Source organism: Lissotriton vulgaris, chromosome 1_2, assembly GCF_964263255.1.
Source record: "Lissotriton vulgaris chromosome 1_2, aLisVul1.2, whole genome shotgun sequence".
Classification (NCBI taxonomy): domain Eukaryota; kingdom Metazoa; phylum Chordata; class Amphibia; order Caudata; family Salamandridae; genus Lissotriton; species Lissotriton vulgaris.
This window is the reverse complement of record NC_141686.1, coordinates 145,175,534-145,195,445: the sequence shown is the minus strand read 5'-3', so window position 1 is coordinate 145,195,445 and position 19,912 is coordinate 145,175,534. Positions and strand designations below refer to the sequence as shown.

General features: G+C 42.7%; 1 protein-coding gene across 8 annotated transcripts in view; it reads right to left on the bottom strand.

The window, feature by feature from the left end:
- Positions 1-19,912, bottom strand: part of CYREN (cell cycle regulator of NHEJ) — an 84,853-nt gene that overhangs the window by 63,957 nt on the left and 984 nt on the right. For 3 of the 8 annotated variants that reach the window (XM_086952997.1, XM_086953003.1, XM_086953004.1), the window contains exon 2: positions 11,914-12,035. In XM_086952997.1, coding sequence (XP_086809123.1) covers positions 11,914-12,035 — 122 coding nt within the window. Of the gene's footprint in view, positions 1-11,913; positions 12,036-16,886; positions 17,038-17,695; positions 17,772-19,912 lie in introns of all 8 variants that reach the window. The other 5 variants (XM_086952998.1, XM_086953001.1, XM_086953000.1 and 2 more) reach the window with 4 other exon arrangements.

Below are 19,912 nucleotides of genomic sequence, written 5' to 3'. Positions count from 1 at the left end.
TCATTGACAACATGAATAAGTAGATTAAGTATTTTTGGGAAATTAATCGCGAATCAACCTCATGTGATGCTCCCAGACTCCACGAAAAGAACGGTAGTCCAGACACTTGTCACCTCTCGCTTGGACTACGGGAACGTTCTGTATGTAGGTGGAAGCCAGGAGGTGCTGAAGAAACTCCAGGTGGTCCAGAACTCGACAGCCCACCTCTTATGTCATATCCTAGGAGATCATCCATCTGTCCCATCCTTCGGGATCTACACTGGCTCCGCAATGAGAGCAGCATCAAATTCAAGACCTTGTTCCTGGTCTTTAAAATTAAACAAGGGTTGGCTCCTTCTTATCTTCAGGAGCTTGTTCATCCTTATGTCCCTTCCCGGTCTTTACGTTCAGCCACCAAAGGCAATTTTGTAACACCTAGTTGCAGACTATCTAGAATGGGTGGCCTGTCCTTTGTATTTCTTGGCCCCAGATTATGGAATTCTCGGCCCCAGATTATGGAATTCTCTTCCCCGCTCTATGAAACAGGAATCTTTACATCTTAAGTTTCGGCGAGATCTTAAGACCTGGCTTTTCTCTCAGTGATTAGCTATCCAGGTTCTCAGTTTGCAGTAGTTGACTTGCCTGCGCCGGGAAACCCTGTTTAGGGTAGCTGTGCGCGCTTTAAATTTCATTAATAATAATAATAATAATGTGGGTATGTGTGGGATGCCTTATAAGCTGGGTTTAGGGGGGAAGCACTGAGTTATGGATTACACAAGCAGAGGCAATTAAAGCTAGTGGTTCAAGATTTATACACAAAACTTAAAATAGCTAAAGATAAGCTAGCCCAGGGAATATTGGAAGGTAGAGAGAGAACAGAATTACAAACCGACTTTGCCCGAGGTAAAGCCAACGTTAATCTACATTGGAGCAGGGACAATGCCCTTAAATATCAGCTTAATAAGGAGAACTGTTATGAATATGGTCAGGCCATGGGGCACTGTCTCGCACAAAGACTTCACTCCAAAGAAGCGGCTCTAAGAATTGAAGTTATCAGAGATATACAGGGCAACCGGTTGGACACGCCTCTGGACATCTTAAAAGTGTTTTATACTTTTTTTGAGGAACTATATACAGAAGAAGATGCTGGGGGCAGGCAAGTGAGATAGTGTTGCAAAACTAAGTCAATGAGCGGCTGGGTCAGGAGGAGGTAGCTACTTTAGACAGACCCATCATTATGGATGAATAAATATATTAGCCGGTGGTAGGGTGGCCGGGCCCGATTAGTTACCTTTGGAAGTCTATAAGACCTTTTTTCAGGATCTACAGGTGGATATGCTAGTTGTTTTTCAAGTAGCGCAACACGGGGTGGCACCAGCATCCTTGGAACAGGCAAATCACATTGTTTAAAATGTTTTAAAAAAAGATAAACCAGCAGACCTCCCGGGATCCTATAGACCAATATCCCTAGTAAATTGTGACTGCAAAATCTACGCTAACATTTTAGCAACCCGGCTGGCCAAAGTAACTTCCCAGTTAGTTCCAAAAAGGCAACATGGGTTTAAACCCACTAGAGGTACTGTTAATCACATCAATAGGGTTGTGACCCTGCTTGATATAGCAAACGTTCAAGGCAGCACGTTTTGGGCGGATTCTAGTAGATGCTGAAAAGGCTTTTGACCGGGTTGCCTGGGGCTTTTTGTGGATGGTTTTGCAACAACTGAGGTTCGGCCCTGGTTTTATTGAAGCTATTCAGGCTCTGTACCGATCCTATATGGCTAGAATATGTATGTTGGGCCTAGAATCTGAACTAGTATGTATTACTAGAGGTATGTGACAGGGATGTCCCTGCTCCCCACTGTTGTTTGCCTTATATATTAATCCTTTTTTAAATAAGTTGGAGCAGAGCTCTAGGATCAAACCTATTATTTCTAGACAAGATCAATTTCATGTTTTGGCTTATGCTGACATAGCGGTCGTAACCTCTGACCCTGCTGTAGCTATGCTAGAAATTTAACAACTTGCACATAGTTTTGGGTCCATCTCAGGTTACAAACTCAACGTTACTAAAACCCGGATTATCTGTGTGAACCAACACCAGTAATAATGGTCCTACAATAGTCAAGAATTGGATTAGGATGTGTCTAAGAGAATTAGTTGAGGTCAACTGGGGGGCCAAAGTGAAACAACTTCTAGAGAGGTGGGAATGTTTACATCTTTCGCTGGTTGGAAGATGTAACATCTTGAAAATGAACATTTTCCTAAAGTTTTATATTTTTTAGATCAGTTCCGCTAGAAATTTTCCGCGATCAGCTACAATAGCAGCAATCAATCTGTGCTCGATTTTCATGGGCCCTGGGGAAACAGCGTAGAGGAATGAGTTTTATGACTCTCCCATTGGGAGAAAGGTGGGTGGTCAGTTCCAGACTTCACACTATATTATTATTATGCCTGCATACTACAAAACATGCGGATACTGCTAACAGGAGAGGAGGTTGGTAACATCGCAGAGGCCCCGTCTATATACCAGATGGTTTTGGGTGCAAAAGCTAAGAACTGTTTATTCAAAATGTTGGAAAGCAGCTATTATTTTAAAAAATGCTTTAAAAAGGCCATAGTCACGGCTTTTAAGGTTTAGAAGGTGGTGCAAAAGAGTTTCCAGATCGAAGGGGTTTCGTACTACACAACCACATCCGCTACAACCTTATTGCCTGCTGTTTTCTGGGAGCGCACGGTTGACTGTTAGAGATGTAAAGGGATTACACAAATAGGTGATTTCTATAAGGAAGGGGGTCTTTGTTCCTCCTTCGCAATATTGATGATAAATACCACCTACCCAAAAACCAATTTTTTAAGTTTTTACAAATTTGTGACTTCTTAGGTAAACGGCAGAGGGTGGTAGAATCAAATCCACTAGTAGAAGTTATCAGACGCAGGGCTACAATCGGGGTATTAAATAATTGCCCTATTGGAGACAAGGAGGGACGACCTTGACATGCAAAATATCAAATGGGAGAGTGCCTGGGGTGGCAAGCTCTCTCCGTGGAACAGTTGATAGATATAGCTTGGAAGATCTTGATTTCGGCTAAGTTAAAAGCTCAGCACTTTAAGACTATTTAATTTGTTCATACCCCTGCAAAGATGTTGAAATGGGGTGGAGTAAATGATAGGAAATGTTTCCGCTGTGGAACAGATATGGCAGATATAGTACATATTTTTTATACATGTGAGAAATTGATACAGTTGGTGGGACATATTGAGAGATTTCTCCGAGAGATAACAGGGTCCGGGATAAAGATCTTGACGTCTATAATACTCTGAGGAATTGGGGATGACCTGATGCAGGGGCTACCGGTCCATACATTTCGCTATTTGGTCTTTGTGGCCACAGCAGTGGCTCAGCTCTGCATCTCATCCATGTGGTTACAGCATGAAGCCCTTTCTTTTGAGAAGTGGAGGGCCAGATTTTATATTATATTTAATTTGGAGTACAGCCTTTATTCAGTTAAAGGGCTACGAAGGCAGAAATTTGGTATGCATATATGGGGCCCAATGATGGTAATAAAACTTCAATCTTTCATGTGCTCTGACGCTTTTTATGTCCAGGCATGTATTTCATTGTATATAGTCAATCTGTTTTTAGCTTGACTGTGAAGCTCCCCTTTTTATTAGCCCTGATATGTATGTGCGGTATTAGATGTCATGAATGTATGCTGTATGTACTTATCTATTCCTGCTAAGGATTGAAATATATATATATATTTTTTTTAAGTAATTCTTGAGTCATGTGAAAGTATAGCTGTGAGCACATCTGGTAATGCGCTTAATCTGAGCCATAACAACATGTGACACTATGCCAAAGATAAACACACATGGGCCTATTCATAAACTATACTTTCTAGTAGTATTACAATAGTATGACTCGCGCACTATAAGATGCCATTTACAGACCTTTATGCAAAGACCTGTTTCCACCTTTCAGCCTTTATATGTAGAGATGGCCACCCCAGTTGCAAAAGTCTCCACACATGTAGGTAAACGTTTTAGTAGTAAATGTGGGAGAAACCTGAAGGATTGCCTGAAAAATGGGGAATGAAAGGAGCTGAAGGAGGGGGGTGGGGGGGAGGAGGTATTTAGGGAGGGACATGCAATTAAAAACACCTACCCACAAAACAATAAGCCCATTGCTAGTCACAAACTGCACTTCTAAAATTATTACAGCCAAAAAGGATATAGCACAGTTGTAAATGTACACCAGCCCAGCTTTACAGTAAGTCAAGCACCACACATAGCTATTCACAGGTATGTAGATAATAATGGAGGCAGGGACTTAAAAGTAACACCACATTGGAAATAATATTAGATAAAATAAAATATTTTGAGTTTTAAATTACATTTTTTTTTAAGTGGTAAAGTTAAAACTATTTTTATTAAATTAAATAAATTAGTATTTCAATTAAACAAAAGTTATTACAATATTGAATATAACAATGAAAGTGGTGATTTTGTAAAACTTATTTGAAATAATGCTAAATTACTGTAATATATTGCTTTTATTTAATTATTTAGTAAATAGGAATGTATATATATATATATATATATTGAATTGCATATTTGCCAGAGGCAAAGCATGGAACATACCATACACCTGGTCAGTGCCAGGATACCGTCGCGAGCGATAGTGTGCTTTACAAATACACAACACATTTATATATTTGTTAGATTTATTTAAAAAAAAAATTTAAAGTAACTATTATACTTGATTACTTTTTAATATACTTCACCATTGGGAAATCTTCTCCCCAGTGGCGGAGACCTGCACCTACATGTGAAAAGTTACTATTAGGAAAGCTTGGTGTAGCACGTTCAAGCTAGGCTCATGTAAGTCTGTACTTAGTAGAAAATGCACACTTGTACATTTACCTTCCTAATTAGTTCCCGCAGGTTACAGGAAGGCAGAGCAAAATGCAATGCTTAAGATGCGAATCTGTCCAACGCCTGCAGTTACTAAGCAGTGATTGGTGAACAGACACACTCCGGAGCTGGGGCAAAGCAAAAATGCCATCCCCGGAGAGAGAAACAAAGCAATAAAGCAGCAGAGGAAATGTGATACATTTGACGAAGGAGTGGGGGGAAGTGGCAAAGCCACAATGCTACAGTAGCAGGACACACACAGGAATAGGGAGGAAAGCTAAACAAGCATTTGCAATGCAATAGGTCTCGCATTGACGTGGGTTTGAGCTATTGACATTGTAAATTACATTGCCTTTTATATATGTTTTGGGTTTTAAAACATTGGTGGTATTGGTGATGGTGGTGGTATTGGTTGTGGTTGTATTAATGTTATTGGTGGTGGTGATGGTATTGGTAGTGCTTGCGGTATTGGTGGTGAAAGTATTGGTAGCAGTACTTGTATTGGTGGTGGAGGTATTAGTGGTGCCGTTATTGGTGGTGCTGGTATTGGTGGTAGTGGAATTGGTAGTGGCGGTATTGGTGGCAGTATTGGTGGTGGTGGTAGTGGTACTGGTGATAGTGGTATTGGGTTGGTTGTGGTGGTGGTATTGGTAGTGCTTGTGTTATTTGTGGTAGTGGTATTGGTGGTGGTATTGGTGGCAGTATTGGAGGTGATGGTAGGAGTATTGGTGATAGTGGTATTGGATTGGTGGTGGTGGTGGTATTGGTAGTGCCTGTGGTATTGGTATTGGTGGTGGTGGTGGTATTGGTAGCAGTACTTGTGTTGGTGGTGGGGTATTGGTGGTAGTGGTAGTGATGATAGTGGTAATAGAGTGGTGGTGGTGATATTGGTGGTGGTGGTGGTGGTGGTGGTGGTAGTAGTAGTATTGGTGGTGGTGGAGGTGGTGATATTGATGGTGGTGGAGGTGGTGGAATTGGTGGTGGTGTTGTTAATAAAACAGGCTTTTGAAAACAACCCATCAGGTGGCTTTAGTACAGATGATATGCAACACAGAGGGGCTGTCGTCATCTTCAGCCCAATAGAACATGATTATGTGCTACCTGGAATTCACATGACTTAATTCGCTAATCATTTCTAAATCTTTTTTACTTGAGGGGGGTTGAAACAGACACAGATAATGCCGGGATAAAGTGATTGAAAGCAGGCGCTCGCGTTACGGGAGCAGCCGTGCTGCTTAAAAAAAATCACTATCTGTTTCAGCTGAAGCAGCACATGTCTGGCCTGCAGTAAGAGAAACTCAATAAAGTAAATAGAATAAACAACAGGTCCTGTGTAACAACCGAAGTAAAAGGGCCAGCCGCCATGTCAGGTTACAAATGAAGACAAGGCCACACTAAGGTGGGACTAACAAGCTTATTAACGAATCCGAAGGCAGCATTTACGAAAGACAATGATACAAGCCAATAAAAATGTATTTATTTATTTTTATTTTAGAAGTTTTCTATAGCGCTGTCAAAACCCAGAGGTAACAGAGCCCTTTACAGTAAGAGAATAGCATTTAATCAACAGAACCATGACATATGAAAAGTTTTAGCAATCAACGAGTGTCAGAGTAAGAGCTGCATAATTGTACTGCAGAACTGCTTTGGTTTCAAGGTTCAATGCGGGCACAAAGTTCCGGGGTTGATGTCTGTTCCGTGTTATCCACAACCAAGGGAACGGATGAGGAACAAGGATTTGAGTTGGCTTCTGAATTCCAAAAAGGACGGTATGGTTCTGATGTGCGGGGGGGATGGAGTTCCAAATTTTAGGGGCGTTTCCCGTGAAAGAGCAGTCCGCTGTTCTTTTCTTTCTAGTTTTAGGTAGGATGAGCAGGAGGGAGTTAGAGCTTCTCAGATTCCTGGCTTGGCATACTTTTTTTAGTTTTTTTGCCAAGTATTTGGGTTTGCCGGTATGGAGGGCTTTGTGGGCGGAGAATGGGCGTCGTTTCTCTCCCCAACTCTACTACAGCAGTCGCCGCCAGGCTCGACCTAAAAAGTGTTTTTTGTTGAATTCAAGTGTGCATGGCGACAGTTTGTATCACTATTTTGGGAGGAAGCTCCGATTAAACGTTTGTGGTTCATGTTTTTATTTTCAAAACACACAATGTTGCGATTTCTGTCCCTTTCCATAACTTACACTTATATATTGAAAGTATTGGGTTTTGAGGCTTTCTTAGAACAGACACATTCTGCTCTACAAGTCATTAAAGTGGGCCTGAGATCCAAAATAATGCCACAGTCAGACTTCTTCACCCGGTAATACTGTGCACGCACTGAGAACACATGCGCTTTGTGTAAATACGAACACACTGCCCTCTAAATTTAGACCCCCCATTCACATTACATACACAGACTCGGCGTATTCAAAACACTCTATATTCTGACATTAAGTATAGGCCGATCGTTGTGAACATTCATTATATTTTATAGCCATCCATCCACGCCCTCAGGCATCGAGCACATGCTTTAAAAGCATTCTGAGCCCACTGTACATACATCCCCATCAGACACTTAGGGTAGTGTAGAGTGTTGCTTATCCAGTAAGTATACTGAACATCGTCCAAATCAATATACAAACTGAGTCACAATCAGTAGATTAGAATACAGACGTGAAGACGCTCAGCAGACATCCGGAAATGAATGAATGAATGAATGAATATAAAACTTTTAAAGCGCAAACTTAGCCTGAAGGCATCAAGGCGCTGCAGACAGGGTCAGTATATCAAAGTTCACAAATTACTAAAACTCAGGGTTTAAGGGATATGAGGACTGGAGCAAGAGAAAAGCCAAGTCTTCAAAGATTTCCTAAAGGCAGGATGCAAATCCAAATCAGAGATTGAGAGGGGAAGCAGATTCCACAAATTGGCACCCAACAGCGAAAATGCCCTCCCTCCCCATTTGGCTTTCCTGAACCTAGCAACTGCTACCCAATTCCTAGCAGCAGATCTTAGATTCCTGCTCGGAATGTAACGGTGAAACAGTTTATTAATGCCTTCCGCACCCTTGTTGTGCAAGGCCTTGTGTACCATACACAGTGCTTTAAAAGCTATTCTCCTCCCCAGCAGGAGCCAGTGAAGGCTATTAATGATGGATGAGATGGCATGAAATTTAGGGAGACCCATCACCAGCCTAGCAGCTGCATTCTGCACTAGTTGGAGTCGGTGAAAAAGTCCCCCATTTATTCCTAAATAAAGGGCAATGCAATAATCCAACCTGGATACCACAAGGGCAACCACTGCCTGTTTCCGAGCTGAGAGGGAGAGAAAAGGAAAGATCTTCCTAAGAGTCCTTAGCATCCCAAAGCAGGTTGCAACGGTTCTATTTATTTGTGACTTTAATGACAGAGAGGAGTCTACAATAATGCCTAGATTCCTGGCACTTAGGCAGGGAACAGGGCAGGCTCCTAGAGAAACAGGCTACCAGGCCTTTGACCAAATATCAAGCTAGTCTCCAAAAATAATAACCTCAGTTTTATCCCCATTGAGTCTTAGATAATTCTCCACCATCCATGCAGTCACCGCTTGCATGCAATTATTAAAATTTGCTGCTGAGGCTGAGACACTCTCTGTGATGGAAATCAGAATCTGAGTATCATCAGCGTAGGACAGGACTTCTAAACCGAAAGACCTAACCACAGCAGCGAGCGGGCTACATTGATATTGAAGAGAGTGGGACTCAATGAGGATCCCTGGGGTACTCCACAAAACAATTGGCCCATCTTAACTATCTGTGACCGCTCCATAAGGAAAGATGACAAGCTAAGTGCAGATCCCTCTATCCCAATGTCCTGGAGCCTACCAACCAGCCTCCTCAGGGAGATCGTATCGAAGGCTTCAGTCAGATCAAGGAGGATCAGCAAGGTGGTGTGACCAGAATCAACCTGTTGCAGAATGTTGTCAAAGGCAACGGTTAGTGCTGATTCGGTGCTGTGCTCCCTCCTAAACCCATGCTGTGAACCATCAAGCAGTTGATATTCCTCCAAGTAGCAACTGAGATGGCGGTTAAGGTGTTTTTCCAGGATTTTGCCAGGGACAGGCAACAACGAGATAGGCCTATAGTTTTTGGACTCAGTTGGATCAAGGGAGGCCTTCTTGAGAAAGGGTTTTACTACTGCAGTTTTCCACGCAGTGGGAAATTGGCCAGCAGCGATAGCAGAGTTAATAATAGTTGTTAGAGGAGATATAACTACCTCTTTTCCCAGTTTCAGGATCTTAAGAGGACACAGTTCAAGTGGGGACCCAGACCTAATCCCACTTAACAGCAAATCAGTTTCTTCTTGAAGAATAGGTAGAAAAGATCGTAAGTGACAGTTCCCCGTAGGAACTTTCACTGAATCAAGAGGAAAAGATGTTTTATCCTTACCCAGATTTGAATTCTCTAGGGCGGTATAAATGTCCTTGATTTTGGTATGAAAAAAGTCTGCCATTTTATCGCAGAGATCCTAGGAAACCTCTGTGCTGGCACTAGTCACAGGGACTAAGAGGGAGTTGATAATAGCAAAATGTTCCCTAGGGGATCTGGTGGATTCAGTAAGAAAAACATACTTGCATGCACACATAAAATATTGACTTCCCCTCACGCTAGCTACGCCCAGCAGATCACCTTAGTGCACCATCCCTAGTACAATACCCCTATGTACATTCAATAAAAGCCAGTATACTGACACAAAGTTAATTTAGTTTATGGACCGTGTGAGTGCTCATTGTATGGTCTCCCATGTATCTTCAGTATACAGATTCGCCTGTGAACTCTACAGGGATATACACCCAGACACACACTATACATAGCACTTTACATTCAACACACAGATCCACTTGCACACTCGACACGCAGGCTCTGTGCACACTCGATATACGGACATCCGTGCATATACTGCGTACGGTGCACTGTGCGCATTCATCAGAGGGGTGGCCTCCCTATTTAGTAACCATATCCTGCACATAAATAAGTATTGTGAAAATTACCGTTCAAATTCACTATTTGCATGCATGAATATGGTGTCCAAATGCAAAGACGCCTTTGTACACAGAAGAAGGTGCAGACTCTGCACAAGGGTCCACATCTCACAGAAGGTGCCCATTTTCCAGTGAGTGATGAGTATATAGCCTCCCTACACATTCAGTATGCAGACAATGACACATTATTAGTATGCAGACCCCAGATAAGTCAGTGTGCAGATCCTGGTACATGCTTTTAGTCTGTAGACCCCTGGTACACTCAGTATACCCCAAAGTGCACAATCATTATACAGACCTTACCAAATATACAGTACGCTGAACTCCTGCATATGGTGTTTCAAGATCAGGGGCACTAGTTGTGCACACTCAGCATACGGAGCTCCAATTTAACACCAAGCGCACCAACTTCTATGTGCATTTTTTTTCTTTCAGATTTATATAGCGCGAACACGACCCAAATGTTTTGGTGCGCTTTACATGAGCACCAGTTGTGCTACACAAGGACACACTCATTTTTGGTAGGCACGAGGAGATTGAGTGATTTGCCAGAATCACAGGATGTTGAGCCAACCCCTGAGGTTTGAAACTGGTTCCCGGCCCCAAAGTTGGCAGCTCTAGCCGTTAGGCTACATCCTCTCCCCATTCAATGGGGAATCATTCACTTGGGAAGAACAGAATGCAAACTATTCCCCCTATCTATGCAAGCCCAATTAAGTATAGAGCCATCCTGAATGCCCAGTACACAACGCCATTTGCAAGTACAATACATAATATACAACATACCCCCTCCACAAGCAAAACATGCATATTGACCTACCCCGCTGATTTGCACACGTTCCTTCGCGCTGGCTCAACTCTTGCGCCTTTGCACAACATATGGTAAAGACCAGGACGGCCCATATGAAACCCTAGAGTCGGGAGCCCCCGGGGGCAGCTCTGCAGTTTACCGGGCGCAGGGTCGGCTACCAAACCCATCTCCGGGCAGATCAGACCTGAGCAAGAAACTTCTTCCAGAGACCCCCGAGCTGACAGGCCCGCGCCAACATACGGCATATTCTTCTGACTCTGGTCAATCACTCTGAGAAAAAAATGCCACCGCAACTAAACTAGGCTAAGCCAAAGCATCAAAACGGGTGAAACCCCTGCGATTCACATCCACCCCGACCAGTGAAGAAAATAACAGTTCCTTGCGACAGGCAGCGAAAGAAATAGGAAAAAGAAAACATGCATGCATAGTTCCCATCCAGCGGTGTCTGCTCTCCCTTCAGAAGGAACTCCGTCAAAGACTTGAGCTGACTGCGTGCCATGAGGGGAGAGGGAGGGGATGTGAGATCCCAGGGAGGAAACGAGCCAGACAGAACTGGGGGGACCGGGCTCTGTGGTGGAGGGAAAAAGAGACGTGCCTTATTCACACACGGGACGCAGAGCACATGCTTCCGAATTCAGGGAGGAGAGACGAGTTTACTTCACCGAAAGGGGAGACATGGTGCTAAGTTCCAAATTAAAGCCTTATTGGACGGGACGCTCTCAGTGAGTTTTCTTGGGTGCAGACCTGCAGGGGGCTGCTCAGGGCTAGTGAATCTTTAGCGCCGTAGGAGAAACTCAATAAAGGAAATTGAACACATGCGGTGTAACAACTAAGTAAAGGGGCCAGTAGTCATGGGAGGTTACAAATGACGACATGGTTGTAATAAAGAGGGACTAACAAGCTTCATAATGAATCAGAATACAGCATTTACTAAAGAAAAACACAAAAGCCAATGAAAAATAAGGGAGGACTTCTCACTGAACTACCACAGATCTTCGTCAGAGCAACGTTTGCGCGCGGACTCTAGGCTCAACCTAAAAATTGAGTGTGGGAAATTAAATAGACAAGACAGCGCTTCAATCACGAGCAAGGGCAGATGCACAATCCATTCAAAGTGCATGCTAAAATATTGGTTACAATGCTGTCTGCGACAGATACCAAAGATGTCTATAAGGAACAATGCAACAAGTTGTTATCCTCTCAAAATATTACCTCATCAATGGCCTCTTCTTCTTCTTCACTCGCTTTGAATGGTCCTCTTTCCCATCAGCCTTCGTCTCGCTCATCCATTGAGGGAGCATCCTTTTCTTCGCCTTCGACTCAGACGTTTCCATCTGACGAGAACAAGCAGACAAAAATGCGAACAACAGGAGGACATCTTGTAGGATTAATAATGAAATAGACAATACATATGTAAGCTGTAGTGACACAATTTGAGATGCACATCATATAAATGTTCATTATCAATAGAAAGACACACAGGAAGACTTCATAGAAATCTCTGAAAAGGAGAAAAGATCAAAGTGAAAGCTATGTTAAAGAGTTATTACATAGTGCAATTGTCACTGTTTTCAATAGCACCTTGGCGCTGTTTGATTGTTGTACTTTTAACTAAATAACTAATGTACTATCTTGTTCAAAGTGGTTGATTTCCATTTGTGTTTCTTAAACTTGAGAAGAACTCTTTTGCACTCACTCTTACTCTCGATGTACATTCTGCCTTTTATGCGAGATAAAACAGCAGGATTAGGGTGCCATCTCTTAGGGGTGTGAAATTAAAAAGAAACAAGGATAGAAAATTTCCTCTCCTTAACAGCTACCTCCGCCTGGTAGCTATTGCCGCAGAAATACGGTTGATGAAGCAGGTACTGTGACTTTCACAGACCTCTGTAGGTATGTGAAGAGGAGGGATGCATGTTTTGGTTTCATTTAGATGGGGTGTGTTTCCAAAGTAGCTACACCAAAAGGTTTATGATGAAACCTTCACTAACCTGCATTTCTAACAGTGTGTCTTCCGACATAAACATCCATGCATATGTAGTGCATTACTAAAAGAGATGCAGACCAGCTGATGCCTCCTAAGTAGAGAATTCACTTAGCACAAACAAGAGGCTTCAGTGAAATCTAACCTATATAATGAACAAAGCATGTTGTATTAACTCTGGACAACTTACAGATAAAAGGTTAAACGAAATTGAGGGTGGGATGAAAGAAGTGGAGAGATTTCAGAAATGTCAACGAGTGCCGCACAACTGTATCTACAGCCCCCTCCATTCCCTGAGGCAATTGGTCAGAACATCAAGCAGCCAATCAATGTTACAGTTCAGTACATTTCCTGAATTGTTCCTAGTCCTGTGACATTGCGGTCTGCCCTTTTGCAATCTAGAAAGTTTCTCGCCAACTCTCTGTAAAAAAAAAAAATAAGCTCTCTCATTACTGATTAGTTTAAGTTTTGGAGGTACCAGAAAAAGCACAGTTACCCGCTGCCAACAATTTTGGATGGTCTTGCTCAGGTCTTGAAATATTGTCACATTTCTCCCTCTGAATAACAAACCTCTGTTTTTTTCTTTTTTTTCTTTTCGTTCTTTTTTATTTTTTAAATCAGCAGGAATTGCTGCCTTATGCTGTATTGAGGTCAACAGGTCAATTAGGAGTGTTCCTACTCCAGGGTCTTTACAAGAATCCAGTCTGAGCACTTCCACTCGCCAAGCATTTATGTCATCTGAATTGGACAACTGCTAATTCCAAGAACTCTCAGCCTGGCAGAGATGGTTACATTATCAAACATCTCTACATCAAGCAGCCTATACATTTCTCTTGTTGTTCCAGGGTCTCACCATAATCATTCACCTAGCCCTAAAACCTCAATATTTGCTATTCGTTTTTTTTTTACTTTCACCTATGTTTTTAGGTCGAGCTCGACGTGCAATCAATGCAAAGCATTGATTGCTGTCTGCTCAACAACTATTGTCACCCGTTTCTGGGAATGTAGACACGAGTCAGACGCGCGCTTTTCCATTCTTAGTTTTGACCGCGGGAGCGCGCCTCTGAGACGCGCTTGCGCAGACGCACACACAGCCCCTGCTTTCGCTTGGCTCGCATGCACTAAGGCGCACACACACACACACAGCCAGCCCCCACCCCCCCCCCCGGCACACACACACACACACATACAGACATGCACACACACACACAGACACGCACACACACGTCGCCGCCCCCTAGCCCCCCCCTTACAACTAAGCCCCACTCACCGCATCGCCGCCACTCCTGACATCTGCAGCCACCGCGGGGCTCTCCCTCAGGCATGGGAGACCCGCGTCACCAATGCTGCTCTCTGGCACTCCATGGATGCGGGCTTCACGCAGAAGGCGGAAGTCCCGCCCCACGACCGGCTTCACGCTGCCGAACGTACAGTTGCTAGTTTGCCTATGCTGTAGAAGTTCTATGCATTGGGGTTCGTGCATATTGGGTTGTCTTCTGAAACCTGGTAATTTGGGATGTTGGGGTACAGGGATGCTTTGCGCTGTGGTTCGGAGTAAACAGGTGGGTGTTTTAGGATGTGTCCTGAGCTCGTGCAGGTCAGGCTGCTGGGGAACAGGTGAGCAGTGAATCGTGTGCTCGAGGCTTTAAATCAGCGCAGCATTAGCAAGAAACGCCACCACTGCGGGCCCTGGAAGCTTCCGGAATGGCGCCTCTCAATATAGCCAGCACCAAGCCGCGCTTTAAGTGCAGCCTTGAAGGCGCTCCACTCACGCGCGCCCCCGCTCCCCTTCGCCAGGTGCCGCTGCCCAGGGTCGCGCCTGACGTGCCCCTCACACCTATTCACCGCGTCCAATGAAAAGACCGCTGTTTCCTTCGTCGCAGGCAATTATTTCCCTCCTTATTTTCAGGAACCATAGAATTGCAATCATTCCGTTACTTTTATAGCATTGCGCTGGTACAAGCCGCATAGGGTTTTATGAATGCAGCTAAATTATATATTCCCTCCTCCCCCTCGCTCTCTCTAGCTCTCCGTCTCTCCCACGCACCCCTGCCTCCCCCAGCTCTCTCCGACTCCCACTCCCACTCCCACTCACCCTCTCCTCTCCTCTCCTCTCCTCTCCCTTCCTGACTCTCTCTCTTGCTCATTCCACCGCCCACACGCGCTCACCGCCTCTCTGCCCCCAACCTGTCCACCTCTTACAGCCCCTACTCCCGCTCTTTCTCTATCATTGCGGTTTGCTCTAAACATGGCAGGAACTCAAAGCCACAAATCTTTAAACACAAATTCACCGACACACACAGACAAGTAAAATGCATGCACACACAAGGACTTGTCACACACAGGCAATTATAAATACATACAGTCATACAGATGCTAACATGCAACCCACACCATGCAGTTACCCCAATACGCACAGACACAAGCACAAACCCACACGTTCATGCAGTTACATTCATTACTGTTACATATATGACCGCACAAGCACTCACGCACATATCAGCTAATTCAGACATGTACAGATATAAAAAAAATAAAACAAAGACAGACAGATACATGTAACAATTGACATAACAAGCACAAAAGCACTCACGCACAGACAACAAACGGAGACACAAACAGAGAAAACACAAAATACAGACATATGATTCCATAGATAAACAACAACGGTTGCTGTTTATATATGCTGCAACACACACATGCAACCGCAAGCAGACACGCAGCACACCTACACTACAGCACATCACAAAGTGTGTTATATTATGGCATGCTCTGAGCGTGTTTTTATAGTACATTTCCTACCCAGCATCAATCTGCGCAACCATTCAACAACAACTGGTTCAAATATGTTCTCTCAATGTTTCAAACTTTATTACAAATGTCACAAAAAGATGTTAATATTTCACTTCTGTTCTTGGATTTTCGTCACAATAAAATACACTGAACATAATCTTCACAAAAGTTATTTACAAAAGTTTAAGCTATTGCCATTATAAATTAAAATCCCTTTTAAGTATTAATTATTTTAAAAAATTAAAAGCCATTGTAATTTGTAATATCAATACAGCTAAGTCACGTAAATACAAAACATGTTGCATTACAAATGCTATAGGTGTCACATTTCCGAAAGTTATAACTATTGGCATTGTAAATGACAAAGCTATTAATTTAGCTATTTTCAAAACCAACACAAGTAAAAAAAAATGTCATTTACAAGACCAATAGCTCAAACTTTCCTAATGCGAGACCTATTGCATTGTAAATGCTTGTTTTTTAAATATTGGAAGTGGTGTCTTTCAGATCATGAAGTTGATCTCTGAGCAGTGATTCTCCTTCTGTTGAGTTGGTAGAAGGGGCCTTTTTAAAACCAGCTCCTTTAAATTTTATCTGGAGAGAGAAAGGTGCCATAGAGTTCAAACGTCTGTGTTGTCTTTGGTGCATTTAAGTTTTAAATCATTTGGTATGTGATGTACTAAAGCTCCCTGCCAAGGGCAACCCTGTTCACGATAAAAATATACAACATCTTACAGGGAACGGAAAGTGAGTAGAAGGGTACCTCGGACCTCATTGTTGTTCTTTTATTCAAAACTCCAAATTTCCTTGGGGCTCCCAGCCCTGCTCTAAAGCAACCTTCAGTTCCCTGGGCTAACACATTTGCCATGCTGAGCACTTGCAGGCCACCTCTCGAACTTGTTCTATATTTGCCTTAAATGGTCTTTGCCCTCTACTCTTCAGATAGACTTGATATCAGATGCCCTCTGTCAACTGGCGATTGCACTGCGGACTACTTAGTAGGCCTTAATTCAGCATCACAGCAACAGCTTGGACGGATTCGTATAAAAGACTGTTTTTGCTGACTATTGAATTTATTAAAGTGCTGATGATTTAAGGAACTTAAAACCCACTCCTGGAAATGAGAAGGGTTCACATGCATAGAACAAGAGGGAAGACACAGGCTCACTCCACATCACATTGCCCTGAAAGACAAACTAAGTCAGAGCCTCTGATCATGCTTGTTGGCACCGAGAGACACAGACTCATGTGTGGCTAGGCTAGGACCCTATCAGCCTAAAAGGCTATAAGTGCATTCATTGACCCCCTTGAGTCGGCAGACCACCAACAGCAGGGCCAACAATTTAGTTTGAAGATTTATCAAAGGAACAAAGGGTTGCCCCCTACATGCATTCCAAAGTCACTATACCTGAGTACCACATCAATGTTCCAGAAATTGGGTGCTGACTTCTTTACAAGGCATGGTAGCCACACCAATGGCTCGCATAGACCGAATGTACAGATTTTTCAGAGGAAACATTTGATCCATCAAGGCAACCATCCCCGCCCTCGTCGAAGCGCTAGTAAAAAAGCATGCAGAAATACATATTTTTAGTAGCATGCAATCAGACTGTACCTACCTAGTGCAAACCTTATTTTTAAATCTTTACTTTAGAAGCACACACTTCAGGACTCATCTGATAACACCTTCACAATAGCTCTCAAAAAGCATAAATCGTTGTCACTAAAAAGCCTCAAATGACTATCAATTAAAGTAATACACTGGCTCCAAAGTAGCCCTTAGATTTGCTGATTAGCAATTGCCCACATTTACTTTTCTTTAATGAAGCAGGCAACCTGGTGGGATGGCTTGTTTTTTTCTGAAATAATTAAGATGATACCCTGCACTCAAAATTAGTCGTTCTACCTTAGTAATCTGAGTAAGTCTGCTGCTTTGAGACTGAGCTTGCCCATCTCCGCAAGTGAATTCGTACAAACCTAGTCAACCCAAAGGTTTCCTAGAATGAAAGTGTTCAACGATGGGAGCCTGCAGGCTAAATTGTTATCCAAACTGCGAAATTACAATCAAATGTTTCACACAAATATTCAAAATTTCAAATTTTATGTCACATAAACAAATAGTTATGCACAAAGTGTTGCATTGGCTTTCAAACAATGTTACATCACATTAATTGGAACAACTATTTATTAACAAGTAGAAAACTTTTGAAGTCACACCTTGCAGAATGATCCCCGAAGCATTTTGGGTGATCCCACATGCATTTCGGGTGATCCCACCTTTTGTCAGGGGTAACTGTGGATACAATAGTACTCTATTACTAACATGTAGGAAACTGATCAATTACTGAGAAAATCAGACACTACTGGAAAGATAAAGAGTAGGAAGAACTCTATGTGAAACTAATCATTAGAAAAACCTTCAGTGCAAAGTCTACAAGCAAACTCCCAGCACAAAGATACTAAGTGCATCTAATCATGCTCCAAGCCATAAGAATAGTCCCGACCAGCAACCACCAGTGTTCAAAAAGCATGCTTGTGAATGTCACCAGTGTTAACACCACTCAGTGTCAATGGCACTCATTATCGCAGCATTTACTAACTCTGCGCCCTTACTATGGACACGAGCCGGTTTTCTTTCAGTCATTTGCAACAACCGTAACTCTAAACAGGAAATATTTACAAGCCTGTTTACAAATGGAGCTTGGAGTGAGTGAAAACACAAACGCTTGTGTGAAGTGCTCGTAAACAAATAAAAAAGTAGTTCCTAAAAAACAGTTGCTAAAATGGGAGCAGTGGATGGCTAGTCGTAATTGGTCCGTGCTCTCAGGGGGGGCTAAACACAGGAAGAGGCATGATGCATGCATGTCAAGGACAAATGGGGAGAAAGAATGAGAGTGACGATGGAGCCAGCAAATGAAAAGCCCTTTGGACTAGTTGAAGCCTACAAAGTATTTACAACATGTCTCTTTGAGACAGAACATGTCCGGTGCAAAGCCATGACCCAACATAAGCACTGGTGGAAGCCGTGACTTTTTCATCCACTGGAAAAACTTCTCCCCACACCAAACAATCCATTTCCCGCCAAACTTGGGGTCATTTTTTCAGTAAATGTATGTTCTCTGTCAAAAGGGCTTTATGAATTGGGATCTTAACTGCATGGAAGTCTATGAATGAGAAACGGGTGCAGTCCACTAATGGGGCGGGGTTTAACCTGGAATTTTCCCGATAGATTGAGGGAAACTGAAAGCTGATCAGGCATTTTTAGAAAGGAGGGCATTTATAGATAAGAAATTGCCATTTTCTTTAACACATAATCTGTTGTTGCAAATTGTATACCACCGAGAGGACAATGCTCCTTTAAAGGAAAGTAATAGACATTAAGGAGCATCTGATAATTCTGAATGCCAGTAATGTAGTAAAGGTACCATGGACCCTAATGCAAGCAAGAAAATTGGCTTGTTTGCCTCCTAAATGGATATTAAAAGATACCCATGAATACTGTGCAGTGGGACGTGCACACCCATTGACCCTGGTGCCACTGCACCTACTGCACGGATAGTTGCTGCCTTGATACAAACATTCTGTGGGATTTGACATGTCATTGTTCTGGAAAGAGTACTACAACGCTGTGTTCATCCAATGAAATGGATTAATGGCATCTTCTGGTTTGTTTGCTATATTAGTTGATCAATAATTAACTGAGAGGATTATTCTGTTGGATTCAGGACTCCAGAGTCAACCTATCTTTGCTGATTTTTTTCTAGCTTCTGTTTGTATATTATTAGCGTTGAACGGACAACGTAGGACTTCGGCAGAATGTTGTCATATATCAACTGTAATCCTACTGCTATCGGAACAATACTGCCCTGTAGAAGCCCATGCTTGTGCGAAACGCGTTGACTGCTAATGTTTGTTCTATCTTTGAGACGAAAGAAAATAAATAAAAGAACAATCAAGCACAATCAGACTAGTTGCATTCTTTGGAAATCCAATTGGATTTGATTTTATGTTTTTCATTTGCCTCTTATTTCTTGTATTTCTAAATGCTTAATTTATGACCACCTGGTAGCTGGTCATTTGAGGTGGGCAATGTCTATATAGTCCTAAATCTGTGGTTACATCAGGTGGTGCAGTGACTGAGTTTCCTAGCTGGCAATATTTCCATAGTCAAAATAAGCACCAACTGTAGATCTGTGTAGTGTACAGTATGGAGTTGCCCAGTTTTAATTTGTTTCTTCTATGTATATTTAGTTGAGGGCATGTGCAAGCATTATTGGTTTACTACATTAGGTGTCTTATACATTCTCTTCACTTGCTCCTTGTTACGTTGTAGCCTGTAAATGTGATGTTGTGCTGGTACTGTGCAGATTGTACATTCATTGGTCCAAACATATATTAGTTGATTCAATTGTTTATTCGTAGGCTCAACTGTAC